This window comes from Cicer arietinum, chromosome 7 (genome assembly GCF_000331145.2).
Source record: "Cicer arietinum cultivar CDC Frontier isolate Library 1 chromosome 7, Cicar.CDCFrontier_v2.0, whole genome shotgun sequence".
Classification (NCBI taxonomy): Eukaryota; Viridiplantae; Streptophyta; class Magnoliopsida; order Fabales; family Fabaceae; genus Cicer; species Cicer arietinum.
In genome coordinates, this window is record NC_021166.2 from 4,903,106 (window position 1) to 4,928,338 (window position 25,233).

Consider the following 25,233-nt stretch of genomic DNA (forward strand, 5'->3'; position numbering starts at 1 on the left):
TATATCTAAAAATAGATTTAAAAACATAATGTTACTAATTACTAATATTTGTTTATCAAAAAATATATTATAAATCATAATGTCGAATTCAAATACCTTCTTACCTTAATTTAACTTTATAACATAAAAAAAAATATTGGTTTCATGGTGTATATTTTTGTATACTGTATCTGTCTGTGTTTCTTTTCTATAATAAAGCTTAAAGTGAAAATTATTTTAACACCTTATGTTTCTTTTTAATTTACTACTTAATATATAAATGATAGACATAAAAATTATCCCTAAATATTTATTTGTAGTGGAAATATATGGACTGTTATTTTTATTTTATTTATTTGTGTCTTTCTCCTTGATATCATTAAATTCAAGTGAAGAAAAAATCTATAAGTATTTTGTCAATTTTTTTTTTTTTTGATAATTATCCTTCCCAGATCAATTAGTTAATCAATTACTTTTTATGGGTCAATTAATTAATAGATGAATTTATAGTTACAAGATCAATTAATTAATAAATGAATTCATATTTGCCTATTAGTTTGTCATTTAAATATTTAATAGATAAAAACGTAATAAATTTTTATATACAATTAAATTTATTTGTATAAAATTAATTTTTTCAATTTACACACGACTATGCGAACTCGAACAAATGTACGACCATTTTACTAGTTATCTAATAATAATAAGAACTAGAGAGTAACATTTTAATTTCTTTATAATACATAAATTTTTGTCAAACACCCAATGACTCAATGTACCCACTTCTCCAAGATAATAACTTGAACTACAAATCACAATATTCTACGACATTAGTGTAAAAGAAAAGAAGAAAGATAGATAGAAATTTGAAGTATTTTCAACTAAAGCATCTTGCAAGTTGCAACGAAAGTAATGAAGAACTATCATCAATATATATCGTTGATCTCTCTCTCGCTCTCTTCCCTTACCACATTGAACAGTGCTAGACTTGTTTCACGAAATAAAATTTCAAAAAACTTAAACACTTATGGATCTATATGATTTAGTGTTACTAATTTGGACTTTGTATACAATGCAGAACAATATGATTAATCCATTGAGGAATGAGAAATACACTTTTTGTTTTTTGATGGGTATATAATTTCCTTTTCCTGTGGCTATTTATGCGTTACAGTAAAAGCATATATACTTGAAAACAATGTATGATCCGATTGCCTCCGATTATAGATGATTAAAAGGATTTGGGATAGGTTAGGCGACGGGAGAGAATATTTCAGCTTTGTCCCACTCTAATTGTATAGGATTGATGCTTAAGTAAGATCTTTCTAATAGTAATGGGAGATCTTAGACAATGATAAAGGTGACAAGTCCTGATCAATACTGATAATCACTAATTTAATAACATTTTGCGTATAAAAAAATCCATAGTACTAATATAAGTGATAACTTGGTAACGATTTCAATTCTCTCTGATTTAAACTAAAAATATATAATTCCATAATGTATGATTTCAGTTTTACACGAATTAATATAAATTTAAACTATTGTACATTAATTTTATTCAAAAATAAATTCCGCTTCAAAACCAAACTCGTTATTTGTAGGGTAAGATTTTCGATGGATGGTTTATTAAACACTGAAAGAGAGACAATATGATTTAAATATAATATATGGATATGGATATGAGGTCATGTCTTCCGTGGCATCAAAGTGAGGTGTATATAATAATATTCAACTAAATGAGAGAGTGAATCTTGTTCCCACCAAGATCCTCAAAAGACGCTGACAAATGTCTCCTGCATCTCATCATGTTTAGTGTTGGAGGCGTTTACAGATATTTTAACCCATGAATTTCATGACGTGTGACAACCTAGTTTACCGGCCATAGAAATATATCATCAAACCTCGTATGCTACCCATATGAATGGCAATTGAAAAACATATTTGATGCTAACGATGCTATAAAATTGAATCCATTTTGCAAAGGCATGAAGGAAGAAGTAATATCACATATCACACAAGGAACGAATATACATTTACATTTAATTTGAATATCCGACAAAAGATCTGTTGACGTAAAAAAATGAACAAAAGCCTTCAAACTATATTGCTAACAAACACGGGAGAGAAAAAATTACATACACATCAACATTGAATAAGAGATACCGAGGCACTTATCGGGGTACTCTTTTTCTACTTAGTATCTCCTGTTCTTTTAGTCGATGTTGGAATCTTGCAAGGCGAGCCTGAAGACTGACAAGACTAGCTGCTTTGCGAGAAAGCACAAAACTCAACTGGCTTACATAATTGTCAATAAGACTTCCTGGCTGGTCCACTTCTGCTAGTAGTTTCATTTCCTGAGAACCAAAAGCAATACAAGATGAGAAATTGAGAGCCAACAAACAACTAGCCTACAAACAGAGAGTATTATATTCATATACCATCACTAAACTTACAATAGAAATAGAGGAAACAGTTATATCAAAAGCTACATAGTCAATTAGTTGCAGTGGAAACTTTGGATCTAGTTGGTTTTTGAAAATATTAATAGTAAAAATAGTCTTGATTTCATTTTATTTGTTGTTTCCAGAAATTTTCTAGTAAACAATGAAAGTAACTCAAGCCTCTGAAAGTGGCCTTAGAAAAGCATATTAAATTTCATAGCATGCTAATTTGATGCTAAAGTAAAACTTGTAATAACTCACTTCACGGACAATCTCCATTGTGTCCTCAATTTCTTTCCTATGAGCAGCAATTAGTGCTTCTTCCTCCTGCAGATATATTACTAAGTTAAACTGATACCTCAAATGATTTTTACATTCAACTGAAAATATGTATAAAGGGAAATTCTAAATATTTGGCAAACCTCAATAACTGCGCTGACATTCACATCAGGAGAGGTTTCTGTTTCAGGCTGTCGGGAACCAGTGGTAACTCTATTGTAATTCCCACTGGTCTGCTGCTTGGAGCTTGTAGTCAAATGATCAGAACCATTGGCATCCCTTTTCTGCCAGTTCAAAGGCCTTTCAGATCTCTCCTCCTTGGTCCCTTTTCTGCGTGGGGGAGACACTTTTTGCACTTTCTCATCCATATCGTTATGGGAATAAGGGTTCATCTTTTGACTAGTAGAATTCTTAACCTCTAACCTGTCCCTGTCCATTGAGACAGAAGCCAACCCTTTCTCCTCTCGTCCACTGAATATATAACTGGAAGGAAAACTTGATGATTGCTTGTCAACATCAGCAGCAGAGCTGTACAAAGAATTTTCTTTCTCAATAGCTTTCCTGCCTGTATCCATTGTTTTCACCTCTTGACGTTGATCATTAAAATCATATGTGCAAGCACTATCTGGAAGAGATGATGTGGATAAAACCTCTTTATTTGACGGAGGTACTGGATTTGGGGCCTGGTCCTTTCTAGGATTTCCACTTTTGGACAGACTCTTAACTCTGTTCACAAAATGATGAAAACAATTAATATCGACAAACATGCATGTGCACAGAGAAAGTGACACCTGGTTATGAATATAATCACAATAGGGGAACACATACCGATCAGCATATCTTAAGGTATTAAGTGTGTGTTCACAAGATCCCGCATTTGGAGATATACAAGAGATCATGACAGTCTTTGAATTACCCACAAAAGAGTCCCGGAGCACTTCCGTAAGTTTGCTTCCGCGAAAAGGAATATGGATCTGGTCATTGTCCAAAGCTCGAATGCATTCTTTCAAAGCCAAAAGACTCTTATTGATTTCTGCTCCTTCAATCCTATACACAGTAGCAAAAAAGTGAAGAGAATTGTTTCTACTTGATAAGGTTTGTGATCTGAACAAGATAATTGCCACAGGACTGGGATTGAAGAAACCCGAGGAAGCATTGGTTAATCAAACCATGTCCATAGCAGTTACATGAAAATAACATTCTATAACGTAAACAACAAGAAATTTGTGTGACTAAGCATTCCCTAGATTTATTGCGTTTAATTTAGTTTCAACTACCAAGTATAGCAAAAATCATAACTAAAAACTAAGACAAAAAGCTAAGATGCAAATAAACAGAATTAAAATTTCAATTTTATAACATGCTCAAAATACAGTAGCTACAGATAAAAGCATATTGAAGTTAAAATTCAACCGTAGCTATTGTTTAGCACAATTCATTTACCTTTATTAACTAAAATGATTTATATTTCCAAATGCTCCTCATTTTCAAAACAGTCAAGACGTAAATAGTAAACAAACTAAAATGAAAAGAAAAAGAGAGCTCTAACAATACTTCTAAATAAATTTACAATAACGACCAAACTTAGTATGCTAGTATGTTTCCGTAAAAAATAATGCTAGTATGTTAAAAGCAATGCTAAAGGAATGGTACATTAATGTTATCAACAAAAATCTTTAACATGTATAGACCATGCTAGAAGCCCTCATCGAAGCAGCAGAGTAGTTAATACCGATTGAAAAGTACCTTGTCTGACGGTCATTGTCAGTAGTGTCAGCGCCTCTTTCACTTCCAGCAAGATCAATGAAAGAAATTTTCCCAACAACCTTTCCACTTTTTGCCTCATTTCCATCGTAATTTCGCTTGCTCTCTTTTACCTCATTGTGCCTCTTTACAACCAGTTGTAAGATAGCATGTGACCTGGAGGACTCCTCGTTTGCACCAGTGGAACCTGTACTCCTTGATGCATTACCCTTTTCAATGAATTCTTTGACAATCTGTACATCAGAAACTTCAAATTCTTGCAGTCCTACAATACAAACTTGCTGTCGTCCATCTTCTCTCATACAGAGTTTCCTATTCAAAGAGTACGCAGCCACTCAGCAATCTATTGACAAATATAATATGCAGGTTAATGCACTGAGTAAGCAAGACAACTTCTGTAATTGCATAATAATTTGGATAGATGGATGTGTACAACCCCAAAAAAACCAATAATTTTTTTCTAGATACAGGATGAAGTTAGTGCTGCCTAGGAAATCCAGAGGAATGTATTGTGTTGTCCAAGAGTCATAAGTGGACTGAGTGTAACACTCTTATGTATGAATTTGTCACGCTGAATGATGCACACTTTAAAACCCAATCTTCGAGTTAAGGCCCAGATCACAAATACAAAGCATACATGCCAAATGAAAACATAATGCCTGAAGGACATATATATTGCATCACCATACTCATGCATTTAGACTAATATACACAATGTCACACAAACAACACCAATATACTCCACAGGAAAGAAATACCTACTTCCTGTCACTAAGAAGATCGAACAGTTTTCCGCCATATATCTCAAAGTAGCTAAGCCACAATTTAAATCTCTGATTTCGGTAAACTGGCCGATGCAACTGTCTAACAAGGTCATTTGCTGCTCTGAGTGGTAATGGTTGCATAGTGTATGTTTTGCCACTTCCTGAAAGTCAAACACTACTAGCATCACAACAATGAATAAAGGTGATGGCTGGTTATACAAGGATAAAGCAGCAGCAATGGAACATGAATGGGAAATGTTGATAATTATTGCTTCACTGAAGGGGCAGTATGTCCAGACTAAAAGTGATTTGTTTTCAACTTTTAATTTCAATTACTTGTATAGTTGCGTCTACCATGGGAAACAACTATGTATAGTCTAAAGCCATTAATAACCTACAAACTCTAGCCAGTCACTATATATATCTGATAATTTTGAGATGTTAAATATACTGAGCCCATATTTCACAAAATACCCAGGAACAACACTATCAGTGTTGTCAATCACGTATTGCATAACAATAGCATTTTTTTTATAAAATTTGCTATGCTATTTTGACAACACTGAATACTACACAGGTAAGAAAAAGAAAAGAGCTTAATCTCTATCCTTCCCTTCTCCAGTTGGGGCCCCACCGATATGTTCAACCACTAACAGTATGAATAATCCTCGGCAACTTCTTAAATATATAAACAAACCCCAGTAAACATAAATTAAAAAAGAAAAAATACATTAATTTCATAAAGCTAAATGGTATGGAGTGTATAATTGGAAGGCGCTTTGCAATAAAATGAATAACAGGTAGCTTTGATCTTATCACCTGTCTGACCATAAGCAAAACAGGTAGCTTTGGTCCTCTCGAAAATTGTAGGAATAATAGGTTCTACTGTAACTCGATATACCTGTTATTGCAAAGCAACCATGCCTTAGATTAGCAACAAAGATAAAGAGAGGCAAGCAATTGCTATAAATACCAAATACCAACAACAGACAAGCCAAATAATGGTGTAAAAACTACCAAAGGATGGAGGTTAATGAAATCAAAGAACAGTGAAAAACCAAATTTTGACAAGGATCTTCCTTACATCATCATTGGTAACATTCTCATCAAGAACAGCATCAAAACAAAACTCATGCTTCTCCACATAAGCTGTCAAATCAACCTTTTTATCATAGAGCAAACAATTAGACTTTTGAACAGCTAATAGATATAACAATTGCAATGTAGAGCCAGAGGTAATTCAACCTTTGAACTAATATCGTTATTAAAAATAAATGGTAAACGTCGTACTTGACTCCAACATCAACAAACCTTTAGTTTAGGTTCATGAACAGCCAAATATGCACTGTCATATACAGTTACAACATCGTCCTCCTTCTTAGCGAGCTCCTTTTTATTTAAAGGTCTTTTGCGTACCTAAAAAATGCATTATGAGAAAAAATTCATTTTTTTCTTGGAGTAATTATAAATAAAATCTCCCACGATGCTACCGATCCAAACATGCATATTAATCTGAGAACAAAAAAGTTCAAAATGCTTCACTGCATTAAAATGTAGGAATCAATAATGCAGTCAATTGTGTTATTTTCCAAATGATGATTGTTTTAGTACAATTCTTGCTCTAGTTTGGCAAAAATCGTGATTAGTAGGAGAATAGGTGGTGGTATGTAATTCAAAATCCAAGTAACACTACAACAGCACAGGAAAAATACGTGTTTTGACATTTATTGATGTATAGGTTACTTATATGCATAAAACATCGACATACCACAACTTTAATCTTAGCAACATTATTTTCTCTTGTAATATTCTCTTTTTCATTCACGGGTAAAAAGTGTGACGCATCAGCGTCTGCTTCCCCAACTTCCTGCTTGATGCTAACTGGGTTAAAGTCATCTTCAAATACTCTGGTACCTCCAGGCATAAAGGGTGATGGCTCAAAGGGTTCTGACATAACATGCTGAAAAGATGAAATAAATCAGAGCCAATGAAACATATATGAAAAATGATACTTGTACTACTTTAAGCAAGAAAATAAGGGATGGATTAGAGTAATCATGAACAATGAAAAAGTAACAAGTTCAAACAAGACAGCTATAGGTTATAGGATTCAAATCCAAGATTATTGTTTAAATAGTGGCTTATATAATTGAGAATATTTTCCAAATAGCTGCGCGTCAAGACCAAAACAAACAATTGCATAAGATGGTATAGAATATCAGTAAACCTTAAATGACAACTATTGATGATACTGGGAGAAACCTTCTGTGATACGTAGAAGGCAATTGCTTATGTAGAACATATCATGTATATAAAATGTAGAAAAGAAATCAAACTATGGCACTGCTTTATTTCAACAAACAGGCCAATTACAATATAATTCATCATACCTCAGACAAAAGCTCTGTATCATCCATAGCATGAAGATCCAAAAGACCAGCTCCAAAATCCCCCCTAAAGTCAGGAGAATAAAACCCATCTGATACAGCCACTCCACCTAAAGTTTGGGAAGTGGGTGTATATGGTTCGGAACCAGATTCCCCATTAAAATTGAGATTTCTCATTAACTTAAAAAGCCTCTGTTTTTCTTCCACAGACTGTGCTCCATATCCCTAAGACAATAACATGCTCATCTATGTTACCACATAAACTATCATCATATCATACACAATACACAATAGTATACAATAACAGAAAAATAAACCACATTTAGCATGTTCAACCAAACTAATACCACAGACAATGAAAGCTTCTTATACCAAATATAAAAGATACACATTTGTATCCCTCAAAATACAGGGACTGCTGAACTTCAGGATCCATGTAGGCAAGTGGGGGATATAAGGTTGGCTTGGTGGTTGAGGTGGGGGAGTTAAGGAGTAGAGTGATAAGGTGGTTGAGGGTTCTACCTCCACCAACATAATTAACACTAACAGTAACACATACTAACATTTGCCATTTAAAAAAAAAAAGTGGTGCAAAATTTGAAGTTACACAAACTCATCAAAAACATGAAAGGAAATACAATACTCACAAAACTAGTATCCTTTATTTGACAAACGTTGAATATACAATAATCACTTCAGCATAAGAAATTAAAGAAAAACAGTAGACTACGCCAGTTAAAAACTTGTAAAATCAAAGGAGCAAAAGTGAATATCTTAACTAACCCAAATATTTACGCAATACTTCAAGTGGACAAATTATGACACGAAGGAGGAAATAAATAAACTGGCAATTCTTCAAAACTAGGAACAATTACCAATGAGAACATAAAGGAGTTGTTACCAATGGAAAGAGAGGTGAGAATACCTGCATGAGAAGGTTGGGGAGAAGACGTTGATCGATAGCAGTGGAAGCCAACGGAGAGGCCAGATGCTGCAAGCCGGCGGATTGCAACCAGCGCGCCATAACAGCATCGCCGGCATCGGTTGCAGTTCCTGCCGCTGCACCGTGTAAAGGTACAGCGCCGGCGTGGTCATACAGAGCAGCCGCAGCAGCATTGCTCTGGCCACCCATAATGGAAAGAGGGGTGAAAATCCCTGCATGAGAAGGTTGGGGAGAAGACGTTGATCGATAGCAGTGGAAGCCAACGGAGAGGCCAGATGCTGCAAGCCGGCGGATTGCAACCAGCGCGCCATAACAGCATCGCCGGCATCGGTTGCAGTTCCTGCCGCTGCACCGTGTAAAGGTACAGCGCCGGCGTGGTCATACAGAGCAGCCGCAGCAGCATTGCTCTGGCCACCCATGTGGCGCTGTGACCGTCTTTGGGGCGCCAATTTTCAAGATCTATTTACACACGCTTCGCACAAAATAATACACACGCATTAAAATTGGAAAGTAAAAAATCATCATCATCACAGCAATAACTACTTAAATTAATAAACGAACAAAAATAGCAGAAAAAACAAAAAGAAGAAGATAGCACTGGAATACTCACGATGAGGGGAGAATTGAAAACCGAAGAAGAACATGAAAGTGAGTAATGAATCCAAGAGCGATGGAGTAGAGAATCGAGATCCGCGTAGTGAAATGATGAAGGATTGCGATTCCAGATCTGAAAGTGGTGGAAGAAAGCAAAAAAGCAAAAGCAGAAGCCCGAAACGATGGAAAGTAAGCGTAGCGTGGCTTCGAATATCCCTTTCCGTTGGTTTTGTTAAATTATTATTTATTATTTATTATTTGTTTGTGCGTCTGAGTGAAGAAAATGATGATGATGGAAGAAATAGAAGATGAGAGATAAGTAGAAGCAACAACAACAACCAAGAGAAGGAAGTAGGCGTCGATATATAGTATACTTCGTCAATCACAATATACTGGAAATCGGTTTTTTTATACAAAGGCTATTTTAGATAATTATAATAATTATCCTTTTTTTTTTCTCTATATAAAAAAATGATTAGTATGTCCCCTCTCTCTTCTTCTTTTTTAATAAATCATTATTTTGGTATTTGATTTAATAAAAAAAATTAAAATATCATTGATTCATCTAAACATTTGTCACTTTCATCCACGATTTTAATTCGTTTGTTATCACTCTTAATTAGATATTGATGTATAATTTTTCTCTCGTGTGTATCACAAATAAACATAGATTAAATTGATATTAAATTTAAATTAAAAAATCATAGAATATATTTAGATACATTCATTTTTTTATTGTGTTCTTCATCTTTCTAACTCTGACTTTCTTCCTCAATTTCACGTTTTTTCTCTAAATTTATGTTTAATCAATTCATCTTCAATGAGTGGCACCTCCAAAAGACTGGTTGTAGAGTGTCTAATAGGACACCTCCTTAAAACTTATTTTATGATAATTATGTGAATTTTGATTTTTATGACAATAGATTGAATTTTGGTTAAGTAATCATTTTGTTTTGAATTCTTATATTTGAATCCTTTTGGTACAATTAGTACATGATTTAGCTTTTGATTTATTTGATTCCTTTTAATGAACTTGTACGTGTTATAGTTGTACATTCAAGGACCTACTTGTTGTGTTGCAGTTGTACATGAATTGGTAAATAATTTTGGATCTATGATATTTTGGTTTTTATGACTCAACATATATGGACCAATTCGACAGTACGCTATAACATACAAGGAACACTTTAACTTCAAATTATTACTTTCAATAAGTGACATTAAGTTTTGTTTTGTGGAGACTATTGTGATTATATTTATAATTTTACAAACCAAAATGTTTATTTAGATTTTATCAAACAATTGAAGTCATTTGAAACAAAAAAAAAAATATTAACAATATGAAAGAATACAAAACACTTAAAAAATAAAACAACACAAACACACATTAACACTTATAATTACTTGAAATAACAAAAAACACATTAAGTTGAAGTCAATAGTCACATGTTAATTGACATAACAAAATAACTACAATCAAAATGTTAATTGCAAAATACATAAGTACAATCAAAATGTCAATTGAAAAACACGTACAAAATACATAAGTACAATCAAAATATCAATTGACAAACATAAATACAATCAAAATGTCAACAAAATACGTCAGTCATTTGCCAAATACATTAGAAACTACCCATGTTAAAAACAACTAAAACTAATAAACCAATTTATGACTTTGCCAAATACATTACAAAATACCAATATTAAAAACAACTCAAACTATTAAACCAATTTGTAACTTGTGAACTCAAATATACACAACCACATATATGTCACTCAATTAACAGAGGTATCATAAAAATTAACGTAAAAAAAATAAAGTGACAAACGTTTGAATAAATCATATTGTTTTGAATTTTTGACTTAGTTAGAGACTATAATGACATTGCCATACACGATTAAGGATCAAAATGATGGTTTACTATTTTTTTATATAGTTGTGACTAAACATTCCTTTTAATTTTAAAAGGAAAATAGTTGATATACACTCTACATTTATTATACCCCTTGAGAAAAATAGAAATAATGATATAATAGATAGATAGCATATGTTAGTGATATATTAGGAAGATAGATAAATAAAAAATAAAGTATTGAATGAGTATATAAATATGAAAGTTGTTTCAATAAAAGAGTTGTTTATTTAAAGATGTGGGGTGTTACTATAATAAATACATCTTTAATATCTCTTTTATTAATTATTTTATTGATTAAATTGTTCAATAAAAATATATTTGACAATTAAATTGATTAACTGAAAATATATATTTGAAGACTAAATTAACTTATAAAAAATACATTTAAACTAATGTTAATATTTTTAAATACTATTGTAACAATTTTTGATACGTTCAAGAATTAAAATGATAATTAATCTATATTTTAGAAAAAAAATTAAACAACCACGTGCACTCTATTGTAGCACGATCACACAACATATTCATTATTTGTTGGTTTAAAAAAAATTTAAAATATTCTTTTGATTTCTGTTATTTATGTTTACTTTGATTTTAGTTTCTACAAAACTATTTTTTTTTTAATTGATCTTATAATTTCAAACGATCTCTCAACTCATTTTATTACTAATGTGGATGTTGACTCATCATTCCTATTACTATTCACTAATTAAAAATTATGATATTTTTGAACAATTTTTTAAAAATCCTCAAACATATCCCCCAATATTCATCTTTAACACAACTTCATCTCCGAACTCCATATTCATCTCCAAAATCCAGATTTCCTAATTCTCTTTCTTTGTTGATATGGGGGAGATGGCAGTTAAAAAGCGCAGAGGGAGGGGGTTGTTTGCATTTTATGGATTTTGTTTCCAAGAAGATGAGCTTATTGTTTTTTTTTTTCTTTCTTTTTTTTTTTTTTTGATTTTGATAATGATTAAATGTATTTAATTTGTGATAAGTAACTAGCATTGACAAAATTAAAAGTGATTTGATTCTATAGGGTGTTTTGCTGAGATTAATATCAAAGTTACTCTAAATTTTAGGATAAAAAACATATTAAGTCTTAAAAAAAAGTTAATCTATCAAATTAAAATATTAGATTTTTTTTCAATAACTCTTTTTTACATAAAATTCTAAAATACCATACTTCAAAAAAATAAAATTTGTAAAATTTAATTCAACTAATAGATACTACAATTATACGTGAGTTTATTTATTATCACATTTAAAAAAAAATTAAAATATTATACCTTTTAGAGTTTTATTAAGTCGCATTCTTAAAATGCGACCATATATAGCAGAAAAAATTGGACCATGTTTGCGATCTTTTACTCATATATTATTATTTTTATATTAAATAAATAAAAATATTAATTAATAATAAAATAAATTATATTAAAATTAGTATTAAAAAAAAACAATGTAGAGGCTGAAGATAGTGTAAAAATAGATTTAGTATGGACAAATTATAATAAAATTGGCAGTTTTGTTTAACCGGTCTAGTAGTTAATCTAACACATACAAGTTTAACAATAGTCGATCAAACACATACAAGTTTAATAAAAGTCCACGTTAAAAGACACATTAAATAACCTTTGAAGTGACCAAACAAGGGAGAAGAAACAACAAAATACACATGTCCAAATTACTTGTTGATCAGATTCGTACTGTATATAGGACACATTACATTATCTATCTTTACATGATCGTTTGCTTGTGTCAGATCATCCATCCTACTACTACTATATACTACCACACATATTATCTTATTTTATCGTCGCTAGCTTAGTACAAGTAAAACCGGTGAAACAGCTACATTGCCAAAACTTACTCCAAAATACCAAATCTCATGCTATATAGTTTTTCATCATTAGCTGCTTAGCTTGTACTCCTACTATTTTTGTGATATCATAATTAATCATGCTGCATCACGTTTCAATGTATGGTCTCATCTAATAAAATAATAATAATAATATAATACAACATATTGCTTTCACAAGTAGTTCATTCATACGAATTCCAATTTCCTTTGCAAAATACAATTATCACTTTAGTTGTTTTCATTCTGAAGCACTGCATATCAATGGAGACCAAAGTGGGTTCACACCACAATGGGGAAAACTCAAGAACTGAAAAACACCGAGGTAAACATTTATCAGTAGCTTTTACTATACATATCCCTTCAGAATAAAAGTTAATTTATCATTAATGTTATTTATTTATTCAACTCTAGCTGTATGTTTATTTGTAGGAACTGAAGACTGGTATGGCTGAGTTGAAAGCATTGTTCTCCAATATCGAAACCTCTCTAACAACGCTAGTGTTATTTTTTTATTTTGGTTAACAAGCGCAGCAATTAACTTGCTTGTTGTTAGTATCTGTTATTGGGCCTCTTTTGAATTATGTAAAGTCATTAAGACATAAATTAGGCCGTAATAACTTTTTATGCATTTTGAATGTACTGTTGGTTGGTGTCTGATTAATTTATCGTTTTAGGACCCAGTAAGTTACTTACTCTTCATGGGTAAGACTTTTGTGATTTGGGAATTACCTATCAAGCTTTGGTATGATGATCTTTGTTCATTTGAGGTACTGTTTTAAGTGAAAGCATTCCCATTTTTTGAGTTTGCCAATATTAAGAGAATTCCCTTCTGGTTTTCTCCTTTTTCCCTCAAAACCCTATCCACTCCTCCTAAATTTCCAAATAGAGTCCAAAGAAAACACTAGTTGAAAAGCTTGCACGAAAATTGAGCGTAACAAAAATTCATCATTATTACTCCTTAGAAATGAAGACTGTAACATCCAGAACATGTGCAAATAATACATACTTTTATGTTAGGAGTCGTTGATTTGTATGGTTTCTACACTTCAAAAAAATAAAACTATTATATTTTTTAGTCTAACAAATAAAAAGTTTAGAACTTGACCACTGTAAAATTAATTTTAACACATTCAATATTTTTACATATTTTCATAATATAAATAACAATTGCTAGTAATTTTAACATTTATAGCTTTCTCTCCTCGAGTTCCGTTACTATCACATTTTCTCTTGTTTGTAATTTTTCACTTCACAAAAAAAAAACATTTTATTGAAATAAAGGAAGAAAAGTCAAATTAAAATATGGATTCAAACAATTTAAACTAATTAATCCAATAAAACTTTATCAAAATGTTACAAATTTCCAAATACACAACTTACAAAAATTTCCAAGTAGTTATTCTAGACATAGACAACATACATAAAAAGTATAAAATAAATCATCAATGCTATTCATTGCTCTCAAGTCCCAAACCCCAGTAGAAACTGAAGCAAATAGTTAAAGCAGACACCAAAAATGGCGAGGAAGCACATTTTTTGATATACACAATTAACAGCTCAACCTCAAAATGAAATGCCTCATCTATGGATTCACTTCTGTGTAGCATGTACAAGGGCTACGAATCTACTGCATTCTACACTACCACTAGTTGTACCTGTGTACCAATCAATATAAGAAATGCCATAACTCTGGAATGGTTATCATCAAGATAGCGACAGAAGTGAAAGATCCTCCATCAAAAAGTTATCTGCTAATTCACATAAATGTTTTGTATCCTCAAATTCTGACATGTTCTTCTCTTGCTTAGTCAGCTTTCAATCTCAAGATTTCCTTCGCTGTTCTATGCCGGAAGTAAGGCATGTGTTCCTACAAATGGAATTGTGGAAAGGAAAATTCAATTCCAAAACAACATTAAAAATTAGTTATAAAAATGAGGCTTCTTCGGTCATACCATGTACAGGGAAAAACATTGCCCATAAAAAGTCTAGGCAATAAAATCAATATTGATCATACCAAAGCGTCCATTGTGTGAGTGGCTTCCCAAGTTAATGACTTGAGAAAAAGGAAAATATTTCTAACCCTTAAAATAAGCACATTACAAAGGCATGATTTTCTTCATAGAATGGAAAGCTCTGTTTTACCTGGTTGAAACACAGCCTCAGGCTTCTGCTATAAAAGTCGGTGTATTTGATCATAAACACCCCACAATCATACCTGCTCAAGTATAAAATTACATTTAGAAAATAATTCACAAATTTATATGGTATTTGTAAAGTACTATTAAGAGTAATTGAATGCAGAAAGCTTCCATCCAATGATCATCAAGCATCAATTTCTGATAATAACCAATAGCTCTTAGAGACAAATTCTCTTAAGAGTACTTTGCACTAGTAGTAATGTTTACTAATGACCACCTAGAGAAACGAAAAAAATAATACTCTCTCCGTCTCACAATGAGTGTCACTTTAGTAAAAAAATTTGTCTCAAAATGAATGTCATTATCAATTTTCAATGCAACTTTAATTATTTTTTTCCTGTAGTACCTTTCAATTATTACTATGTACACAACTCTCTCTGTCTGTCAATGAGAGTCACTTTAATATAAAAATTTGTCTAAAAATAAATGTCATTCTCAATTTTCAATGCAACTTTAATTATTTTTTTTCTATAGTACCTTACAACTATTACTATGTACACAACTTTCAAAACTTTATCATACTCTGTGCTATTTTGGTTCCCTGATTTTTCCCCAATAATACACAGACGTGGAAATTTTATTCTAACATAGAACCCTCTAATTCCATGAAGGCATGACAAATGATTAAGAAAAAACCTCCATATTATTTTATTTACATATGCCCCCTTCCTAATTTCCCATTCCTCTTCTCGTAAACCCTAACATCCATTCCTATCGACACACCTTCCTTTCAGATCAACCAACAATACAACCCCTTTTCCCAATTTTGCATTCATCTTCTTGTAAACACTAACCTCCATTCCCATGAACAGACCTTGACTTAACATCTTGCCCTGTCACAAAAGGGTGTTCAGTTTTTTTAATTATTTGCTAGGTCACAATTGCTTTGTTCATGTTGGCATTAGAGGGTTCCAAGTCGAAATAAATTGTCACATCCATGTAAAATTGGGGGAAAATCTAAGGGGCATTTGTAAAAGGGGAAAGACATTGAGTACACAAATGGTTGAAAAAAACTGTGGGAACAAAATCATACAATCACAATATTTGAGGAACTAGAAGTTGAATCAAGCCAAAAAAGTTATATAAGGGAAGCATTTTGAGTCAACAATATAATTTATGTGCAATGAAAATTTACGACTGCTTCATTTTTAAATATCAGCTAAATAACCAAATTAAACAATGATCTCAAAATGCGATTCATAAAAGATTAAATTACAAACCCATTCTTCTGTTCAGGAAGGTCTTCAACAAATTCTTTTTCCCAATAACTAACGTCAATATCTTCCCCAGTCTTGTCCTTTACTTCATCTACAAAATATCTAGCCTGGGAGACATTTATAATAAAACATTACATACTACAAAAGCCAAAAATGAATATCTAATTATGTATATCTTTCAAGTTTCTGATCTAATTAAGTCCTGCAGGAAATTCTAATTGGCCACCAGAGGCATGCATGACCTCTTGCATTCACCTGTGGTGAATAGATAGCCTGGCAACTGGACAAACAAGGTTTTAAACCCATCAAACTGAATCTTCTGTGTCGGACCAAAGTTTTCTGCAACAGTATCTTGCATGAACCCATGTTTGGTTTGATTGGGTTCTTTTGAAATTCAAAAGAATAACCATGACTGTTAGGAACCCAAGAATTGGATTCCTAAGAAGGATACTTTTATTGAGAACTAAGAGATAAATCTCTCCTCCAAGGGTTTTCCCTTCACAATAGAGTCTATTCTCTATTCAACAAATGTTTACAACATTCAATGATCTCTCACTAACTCCCTAACCTCCCTATTTATACAAGTAGCCTTATAACAACCTCAACTAACTAACTGATTAACTAACTACTAATTAAGTCCTAACAATGGCCGACTATTTAATAGGAAATAAATCACACAATCTAATGGATATAGTAATATAGGAGATAAAACAAAAGGTTTTAATCCAATTACTCTACCCAAAAATCACACAACAAAGCAAAATAATGAAAGCATAAAAGATTTAAAAAGAGTGCCTTGTCATGGAAAATATTGATGATTAAAACCAAATAATTTTTTTGACTTCCATCACTTCCGTTACACTTTAATGAGCAACGTGCATCTTGAAGTATGAAATTTACAATTAAAATAATAGACCAAAAATATTACTACTACCACTTACCAGCACTTCCAGCACTTGGGTATCTATTCCTTTCAGTGAGTCAAGATACTGAAATTTCTTTTCCTTCTTATTGATAACAGCTAAGCACCAATGGATCTCCTGGTGAATAGGTACAAATATCTGGGTACAGCAAGTCCACAACAAATCAGGTAAAAATCAGCACAAGAGCTAATTGGTCAAAAGAAAAAGAAAATTGAAAATGTGTTCAGAATAATTACTTTATCACATTCATGAAGGCCATATCCCAATTTCTTCTGAGTAGTCCATCTCTTCACAGATTTGTAATCATAACCATTCTTGCCACTTATTAACTGGCATATTGGTAATTAACATTCAAAATTACAAGCATCAATGACAGGACAACATGGCTAAATCACATTCAAATCAAAAACAAAAGCTTCACCGGCGAGAAATCGGCTCCCACTTCTTAAAGGAGTTAGCTACCTGAATGTGGAAATTATTTTTTGACTAAAATCTATAGTAAATAATCATGATAAGAAGTAGTACTTTGTAAGGAAATGTTTTCAATGCCAAACATTTTAAGGCATGTTTTTCAGGAAATATTTACAAACAGTATGTTACTCTGCCCATGAAACAAATTAAACCTGAAAAAGATATACAAAACACGATGTCTCAAAAGCTTAAGAAATCCCGGTGGACATGCACAAGTCTGTGCAAACACTTCCCAGTTTATAAGGGTAGTAAAAACATATTACCTTCTTATAGAAAAAGGTATTGAAAAAATGACATTTCAGAAACTTCTGCTGCTCTCTGCTCTCCCGCTCTTTCAACAACTCAAGGTATAAGTTTATCACCTGCAAAGGTAAGGCACAACATAACTGAATTTCATGGTGCAACAATTTCAAATCATGATATAATTAAATACCAAATTCTTTTCTTCCTCAGAAATTCAACAAATGTTGAACAAACAAGATCAGCACATCACCTCATCGTTTAACCATGCACCCGGCCTAAGGCACCGAAACATTTCGCCTGATATCTCAATATTGGATTTCTCATGAGAAACCAAGACCTTCTTCCTATAGAAACAATCCCACAATCAGATATGGTACAGCTTAAACATTTCTAAACAGCGCACAGGCAAATTTTCAAAGCATACCAGTTGGCTTTAAAGGCTCGTGCAACCTCAACTTCTTCGTCTTCTGTAAGAGGAACAAAAGGTTCTCGGGGCACTTCCTGAAAGCCATAGTCAGACTCACCAAGATTTACAATGCTTCTTAAGCCTTAATAACACTGGCATTTGCATAGACAAATAGATACAGACACATCTATACATGTGTGCATATACATATATATCCATTATTGATTGTGTGTGTAAACATGCTTGTGTGGGCAATTTAATAAGTTTTTACCTCTACTAGTTCCTTCTTTGGACGCAACTCAAACGCGGATCTACGCTTCTCATTAAGCTGAATTTCATATCGCAACCTACCAATTGTATCTTTTCGCTTATTAACAGCCTGAAGCAACTTCTTGTAGGCACGAATACTTGAAATATCATGCTTCGGACTTAGAGACAAAGTATCAAACATCTCCACAGCATCAACGACATTCAATTTACCATTACTCAACTCAGAAACGGCAGACGAAATTGACTGTTTTTGAATTTCACCGTGAACTACATCAACCTTAGTATCCAAATGAACCGTCTCATTCTCCTTCAACTTGTGGTCCTTCACCGGGGTTCGCACTTCTTGCACATCTTCGACATTTGAATCTTCCGAAACAACAACAACCTTGTGATTATCTTTTTCCTTTCCTTTTCCTCGCAAAGCAACTGTAGCTAATGCAGAATGTTTTGCTTTCTGGTATTTTTCGTTCAACAAGTTTCCCTTACTTCTAGCAATGAAGCTTGATTCCGATGATCTGGAATTCGTCGAATAATCGAATTTACGTGGTCTACATGGAGCGTGAACTTCCCTGTGAAAAGGTTGCTTGGTTTCAGGGTAACGGGAAACTCTGGAAACAGTGGCATTGGTAGTTTTGGATGATGGTGATGGCGTGTGAGACATGGCTGTTGGTACTTTCTGTCTTTTGAATCGCGAAGAATTGGGAGATTGATGGTTGTGATTGACGGAGAGCCACCGATGGGGGCGTTTTCCGGTGATAGATGTTACAATAGCCATTGAAGTGTAGAAAAGGAAGATTCCATTAAAGAAAAAATTGGGAAATTTGGTGAAACAAAACCCTAAATGCCTTTTTTTTTTTTGGAGAGTAGAAAGGTGGAAATTAGAAGGAGAAATGAAATTGCTAAGTTCCCGCGTTAAATAAAATAAAATTCAAACAAAACAAAACAAACGGATTAAGCTGCTGCTGATACTGGATATTGAATCGTAGATAGTATTAATATGGATGTTTAACGTTGATTAACCTCCGGGCCAGTTCAGTTCCACTACTTCCGAGTGTAGTTGGCAAAACGAACTATCCTGTCGCGAGAGGGCCCCTACGTAATTTAATGACTTTTGTTATTATGCGAATACTCAATTTTAAGAGAATAGAGTATTCCAAATTTGTAGTCTATGCTACAAGTTTACTGTACACATATCCATAAAAAAATGTTCAAAGATTGTGTCGATTTGAAAAATAAATAGGTGGTGAGCGTTTTTGAAATTTGAAAAGAAATAGAGAAAGGTTATTAAGGTAGAGATTTTAAATATTTGAGAATATAAGAGAGAAAAATATGAGAGGATTTATTCTTGTACTGAAGTGACTTCCATTTTGAGATGTCACATGTATATTTTAAAGATAAAAATATTAAACATGCATAATTTTAAACATCAACAAAATCGTTTACTCGAATTAAAATTGTTTACAAATTATTTAACCATAATTATTAATTATTTCGTGACAGTTTTTGAACAAATAGACATTTTCATTTTTTGTCGTTAGACACTTATATATTTAAAGAGAAATTTAAATTGATAAAATAACTTTTTTTCTTTTAAAATTAAACAGAATATAATATATAATATATTTTTAATAATAAATAAAATTAATTCACATATTATATGATCGTATATTATATTATTTTATAAAATCTCAAATATATATATATATATATATATATATATTTATATATATATATTTAACCTCCTGCCAAAAAATTTCTCTCGAAAATGTTATGTACATTGTTTTTTAATTTTTTTTTTGTTAAATTATAAAATGTTACCGGTTTTTAGTAGTTAGTTTGTCGATAAGAATAATTGAACTAATAACTTCTTAATACTCTAAGTTTTCTGTCATTCCTTCACATCATCAAATCTCTTTATCATTGTTTTTAATTTGTATTATAAATTTTTTTCTCGTCTAACTTTAGCATGTGATTCATTGATGATTTAAATATGTATTTGATCTTTATAAATATATTATTTTTTAATTTTTGTAAATTTTTTTATTTGAATTTAATTCTTGTAAACTCAAAAACGATTTTATTTTAGTCTTTAATGTCAAATCAATATTAAAAGAATAAAAAAAATTTAAAAATCCTAAATCCTTCTTTTATTGTGTATTTATATTTTCTTTATAAAATATTATTAATTAATAAATGATTAATAAATAAATTTATTAAATTAATAATATAAAATATTTTATTGTTTATTGTCTTTCGCTACGCAAACTGAATAGTGGTTATGTGTCAAAAATGTACCCAACTACTAATTAACACTTTATTAGTTAATACACACGATAAAGCAGATGATTATATATAGATTTAAAATGGATTTTTTTTTTCTTTCAGTAATGAATTTACAGCAATGATAAGTTTCACCTAGACATGTGTTAACTTCACTATTATTTCTAGTCACATCTTTTTTGGGCATCGTTAAGTAAATAAAAATGTAGTATAAAGTAATAAAGCAAATGGACTTTATATTATAATTAGTATAAATTAAAAAATAATTGAGTTCTGTTATGTAAAAAGTAATGATAAAATTATTTTTACACGGAAATAAAGTTGAAAATGAATCACATTGGAGATAAGTTATATCTCAACCCATTTTATTTTACACTACATTAGGAAGGTTTACAAATTCAAAACTAAGGATTTGTTAGGTGACATGAAAATTTTCTGCTTTCACTTCCATTATTCTATTTATTACTATAATATAAAACAATTACCTCTATAACGTGCTAGATTATTTTTTACTACTAGTTTTACTACTGCAAAATTGTCCCCTTGTAATTCTATGTTTCTTGATCCCAATGATGATTTCTACAGAAATCGGTGAAAATATAAGAAAATAAGAAAACAGTTTGGTAACAAAAAAATAAAACATAGTAACAATTTAACAAATCAGTAAAGTGATTTTCGAAGATAATCCATTTGAAAAACACCTGCCATCAGAGTGTTCTAAACTTTCTGAACTCGATTTCTATTCATATAAAAAATTTGAGAAACAACTACGATACTTCATAGTGTATGTGAGTGTTTTAAACTTCAAAATAATGGTTTCTATTCATATAAAAACGACACTCATTCAAAATAAATGGACTACTTTCGCGTTCACTTAGGTCAGATAACCCCTTTTGGAAGAATTTCAAGATAACTAACCTAGGCCACATTGATTGAGTTTATTTCCAAATCAAAATTACAGAATTATGATTGAACACATAATCTTAGAATTTACTAATATATTAATTCCATGGCATTATCACCCAGGTCAAGTAGTTAGTCTAAAAAAAAAATTTACTTCTAATATGTGTACATCCGATCTTACTGGTATAGTATGGAACGGGTGGCAAAGCAAAATGGTCTACACTCTGTATAGTATACTGATCACATACTGTTCATAAAATAATGTATGCAGCTTCACAATTCTCAATTCTTATCCTGTACAATGAAGGCGTTCACCATCGTTCAACTCCTATAAGATTGGACAAAAGAAATAAATTATATCTTTACAAACAAAGTGATAGAAAATTTGCATTAAAAAATCATTAGCTCACATCGAGAAACACTAACAACACATTTTTTTTCCTTGTAATTTATCAAAAGAAGCAACATACTACTATTGCTGATATTTATGAGGGCCCCACTAAATAGAGAGTGGGTCTTATGGAAGCAAAATTAGATTTGATGTCACAAACAATTGCAACTTGGAACCAAGATCGTGAAAGGCAAGAAACTCTACTCCGGCTCCATCCAGCTACCAGGATGTGGTATAATTCAAGATCTGTTTGATTCATCCAAAGGCTCATGAAGGACCATCAACTACAAGGTGACAGGATGTATTAAGGCTGGTGCTGCCTCACATTTCTCTCCGAATCCCAATCCTTATACCTGAATTTCATAGCTTCCGGTCAGGGGGATATTAAGGATGAAGAACTATTAAGAATTGACAAAAAAATGGCCTAAGTGGTGCAATGGGGTGACATGAGCACGAGACCTTGTCCCCCCCAGGTCTGCTACAGACAGACACAATATGATACCTTGTCCACCACACAGCTCTGGATTGACATTTTAATGGACTTTATGGGAGACTGCAAATAGCAAAAGGGAATGACACCATCTTCATGATTATATTGCAGATAGGTTGACTAAGTATGCCAATTTCATAGCAGTTAGTCATCCTTTCTCAGATTCTCTACAAATCCACTATATTCCTAAAGGAGATTGTACACCTACATGGATTTCCCTCATAAATTGTGCATGACAATGACACAATCCTTTTGAGCAAATTCTGGAAAGAACTGTTTCAGAGGGCAGGAATAAACTGAAGTTTAGCACTGTTTACCATCCACAAAGGTGGCTAACAGATTCTTGGAGAGTTACTTGTGTTGCTTAACATGAAATGCTACCTTTTAACAGGGGATGAAATCCTTACAACAGAATAACTAACTGCGGTTGTAGTAGTAAGAGGATTTTTGTGTGGGTGGGGGAGTGAGGAGTACAAATAGAATATAATCCATTTGGTGAGATAATATTGGGAGAGTTCAGGTTCTCTTGAATAACCCGGGTACTCAGTGTACAGATTCATTCATTCAATAGATGTTTTTTCTTCTGTTTTTCTGAACCACTTATTGTCAGGAGTAGATCTCATGTTTTGATGGGGCGTACATAAAATTTAATCAACAATAAATAGTATGTTATATAGTGTGTTGCTAACGTTTCTATTTTGAGCTATGGTATGCAATAAACTTGATATTTTACCTATTTAATTCAAACAAGCTGCACTACAGCAATAACCCTTAGGGCCCCATTTTGTAGAATATCAGCAAGTTCATCAAATAGCAGAGCAGTTCGCCAACCCCATCCTTTAGGAGCCTTGGGTAAAAGAGTGCCTGTTTGTTTAAAGCTTCCAAACACCAACATTTCCCTCTTGGATGGGCAAGTCAACTGAATGTGCAAGGCAGAACAAACATAACCAAAATGACAAAATATCATGAAACATCCAAATTATTGAACCAGTAAGTCATTACGGTTATTACCTGATACCGTGCAGTCACCTTTTCACGCGAGTCAACATACATATGTACCTGATAATAAATTTCAAAGATACGTCATGCAGTAAGGTCTAACATCTAATTTAAGATTTACAATGAAAGTTATTAGCAATCAGCTAGCAAGTATGTATATCAGGACATGTAATCAATTATTATTTATAAAAAGAAGAAAAAAAGGTCCCTTACGCGGTAGCAAGGCCATTCGAATATTTCTAGTACTAAAAGAAACTATTTCCAACTTAAAGCATAATATAATTCCGAGATCTTAGGCCCAAATTATTTAAATATATGAAAAGCAGTCCTTCTAACCTTCCTGTGCACATCGGCTATTTCTGCTTTCCGACGGTGAAGAAACAACCCTGCAATAGCATTAAAAATAAGCTCCCAAATAGACAAAATTTTTCTATTTACTACTACTACCACGACTGATATTAGTTCACAACCCAAATATGAAAATTTTGATGTATTAAAACATTACCAAGGGTGCGCCGTCCCTGGGGGTCTTCATCATTAAAAGCCTGTACACTGACCTGAAGATTCAAACAAATAAAATATTTTCAAACCAAGACATTCAAGATCATATTAGATGAATATAATGATTAAATTGATGTCCATGTTACCTTCCATAAAGAACCGGCATAGAAAACTTCTGGAGAATGCTTGACCTGGCCATCACCAAGCCTGTGCACTTCCTCAAAACTTACACTGCAAAATCAACAGAAATTTCCAGAACATTTAAATAAATTGATGAAGCTTAGTACCCACAAATTTGGGAACCTTATAAAGAAATATAAACAGAAGCAGTAAAAGCAAGACAAATGTATATACGTTAATTGATTAAACAATTGAAACATAAAATATTAGACACGTCCAATCCAATTTAAAAGGAACATCTAGTTAAAAATAGCAAGAAAATGTTCCAAGAGAGTATGTGTAAGCTGCGCCAAAACAGACAATTGAATTTCAAAAAGAGGGGAGAAGATAAAAAATAAGTATAATTAAAGGGGAGCAAGAAGCAAGAGAAGGAGAGAAAAGTAGAAAAAATGGTTTGCAAATAATGAGGGCATGCTTTTTTTACGTATGAGGTTAGCATCTGCAAGACAATGGCAATTAAAATGTTGGCAGAAAGCCGCCGTCCAAAAGAGAAATAGAATGAAAAGAGGTCTGAATACTAAAGATACTAATATTGTGAATACTAACTTAGTAACTGAGGAGAATTACCAAATCTAATTTACCCACCACAAACTTCTAGTGTGGTGAATGTGTGAGCTGGGGCACAAAACCAGCCCACATGACAACTATCAATATACATACCATATTTACTATTAGTTGCAAAGTGGTTGACCTACCCAAAGCGAAAAGGGGGGAAATGACTTAAAGGTGTTTTCAAATCCAATGATATAGAAGAACTGCTGTCATTTTCCCATTCTATACCAATGGTATGTTCCGGTGTCTCTAACATTTGTACAGGAATG

At 32.3% G+C, this 25,233-nt stretch overlaps 3 protein-coding genes and 1 long non-coding RNA gene across 5 annotated transcripts in view; 1 reads left to right on the top strand and 3 right to left on the bottom strand.

Annotated features, from left to right (window-relative positions):
* Window positions 1–1,968: 1,968 nt before the first annotated feature.
* On the bottom strand, window positions 1,969–8,750 carry LOC101493886 (kinesin-like protein KIN-13A). The gene is made up of 12 exons (XM_004508152.2): window positions 8,543–8,750; window positions 7,621–7,842; window positions 6,999–7,190; window positions 6,542–6,646; window positions 6,315–6,392; window positions 6,050–6,131; window positions 5,229–5,391; window positions 4,449–4,778; window positions 3,531–3,749; window positions 2,846–3,428; window positions 2,685–2,750; window positions 1,969–2,336 (listed from the first exon to the last, which is right to left on the bottom strand). The coding sequence occupies exons 1-12, from the start codon at window positions 8,747–8,749 to the stop codon at window positions 2,154–2,156; spliced, it is 2,430 nt and encodes an 809-aa protein (XP_004508209.1). The 5' UTR covers window position 8,750; the 3' UTR covers window positions 1,969–2,153.
* A 4,122-nt stretch (window positions 8,751–12,872) lies between these two features.
* LOC105852461 (uncharacterized) lies at window positions 12,873–13,718 on the top strand. Its single transcript, XR_001144308.3, has 2 exons — window positions 12,873–13,262; window positions 13,370–13,718. It is a non-coding gene; the product is annotated as an uncharacterized lncRNA (long non-coding RNA).
* A 529-nt stretch (window positions 13,719–14,247) lies between these two features.
* LOC101494627 (ubiquitin-like-specific protease ESD4) lies at window positions 14,248–19,780 on the bottom strand. The gene is made up of 9 exons (XM_004508153.4): window positions 18,670–19,780; window positions 18,417–18,493; window positions 18,243–18,336; window positions 18,013–18,111; window positions 17,515–17,607; window positions 17,297–17,416; window positions 16,359–16,462; window positions 15,083–15,155; window positions 14,248–14,807 (listed from the first exon to the last, which is right to left on the bottom strand). Exons 1-9 carry the CDS (start codon window positions 19,441–19,443, stop codon window positions 14,745–14,747), a joined length of 1,497 nt encoding a protein of 498 aa, XP_004508210.1. The 5' UTR covers window positions 19,444–19,780; the 3' UTR covers window positions 14,248–14,744.
* A 2,137-nt stretch (window positions 19,781–21,917) lies between these two features.
* The window catches only part of LOC101494941 (uncharacterized), a 7,065-nt gene continuing 3,749 nt past the window's right edge, over window positions 21,918–25,233 (bottom strand). The window contains exons 8-14 of one of the 2 annotated variants that reach the window (XM_027336724.2): window positions 25,108–25,227; window positions 24,379–24,463; window positions 24,237–24,288; window positions 24,068–24,117; window positions 23,744–23,791; window positions 23,466–23,651; window positions 21,918–22,179 (exon numbers count right to left, since the gene is read on the bottom strand). In XM_027336724.2, coding sequence (XP_027192525.1) covers window positions 23,475–23,651; window positions 23,744–23,791; window positions 24,068–24,117; window positions 24,237–24,288; window positions 24,379–24,463; window positions 25,108–25,227 — 532 coding nt within the window. In that variant the 3' untranslated portion in view covers window positions 21,918–22,179; window positions 23,466–23,474. The other variant, XM_073363697.1, reaches the window with a different exon arrangement.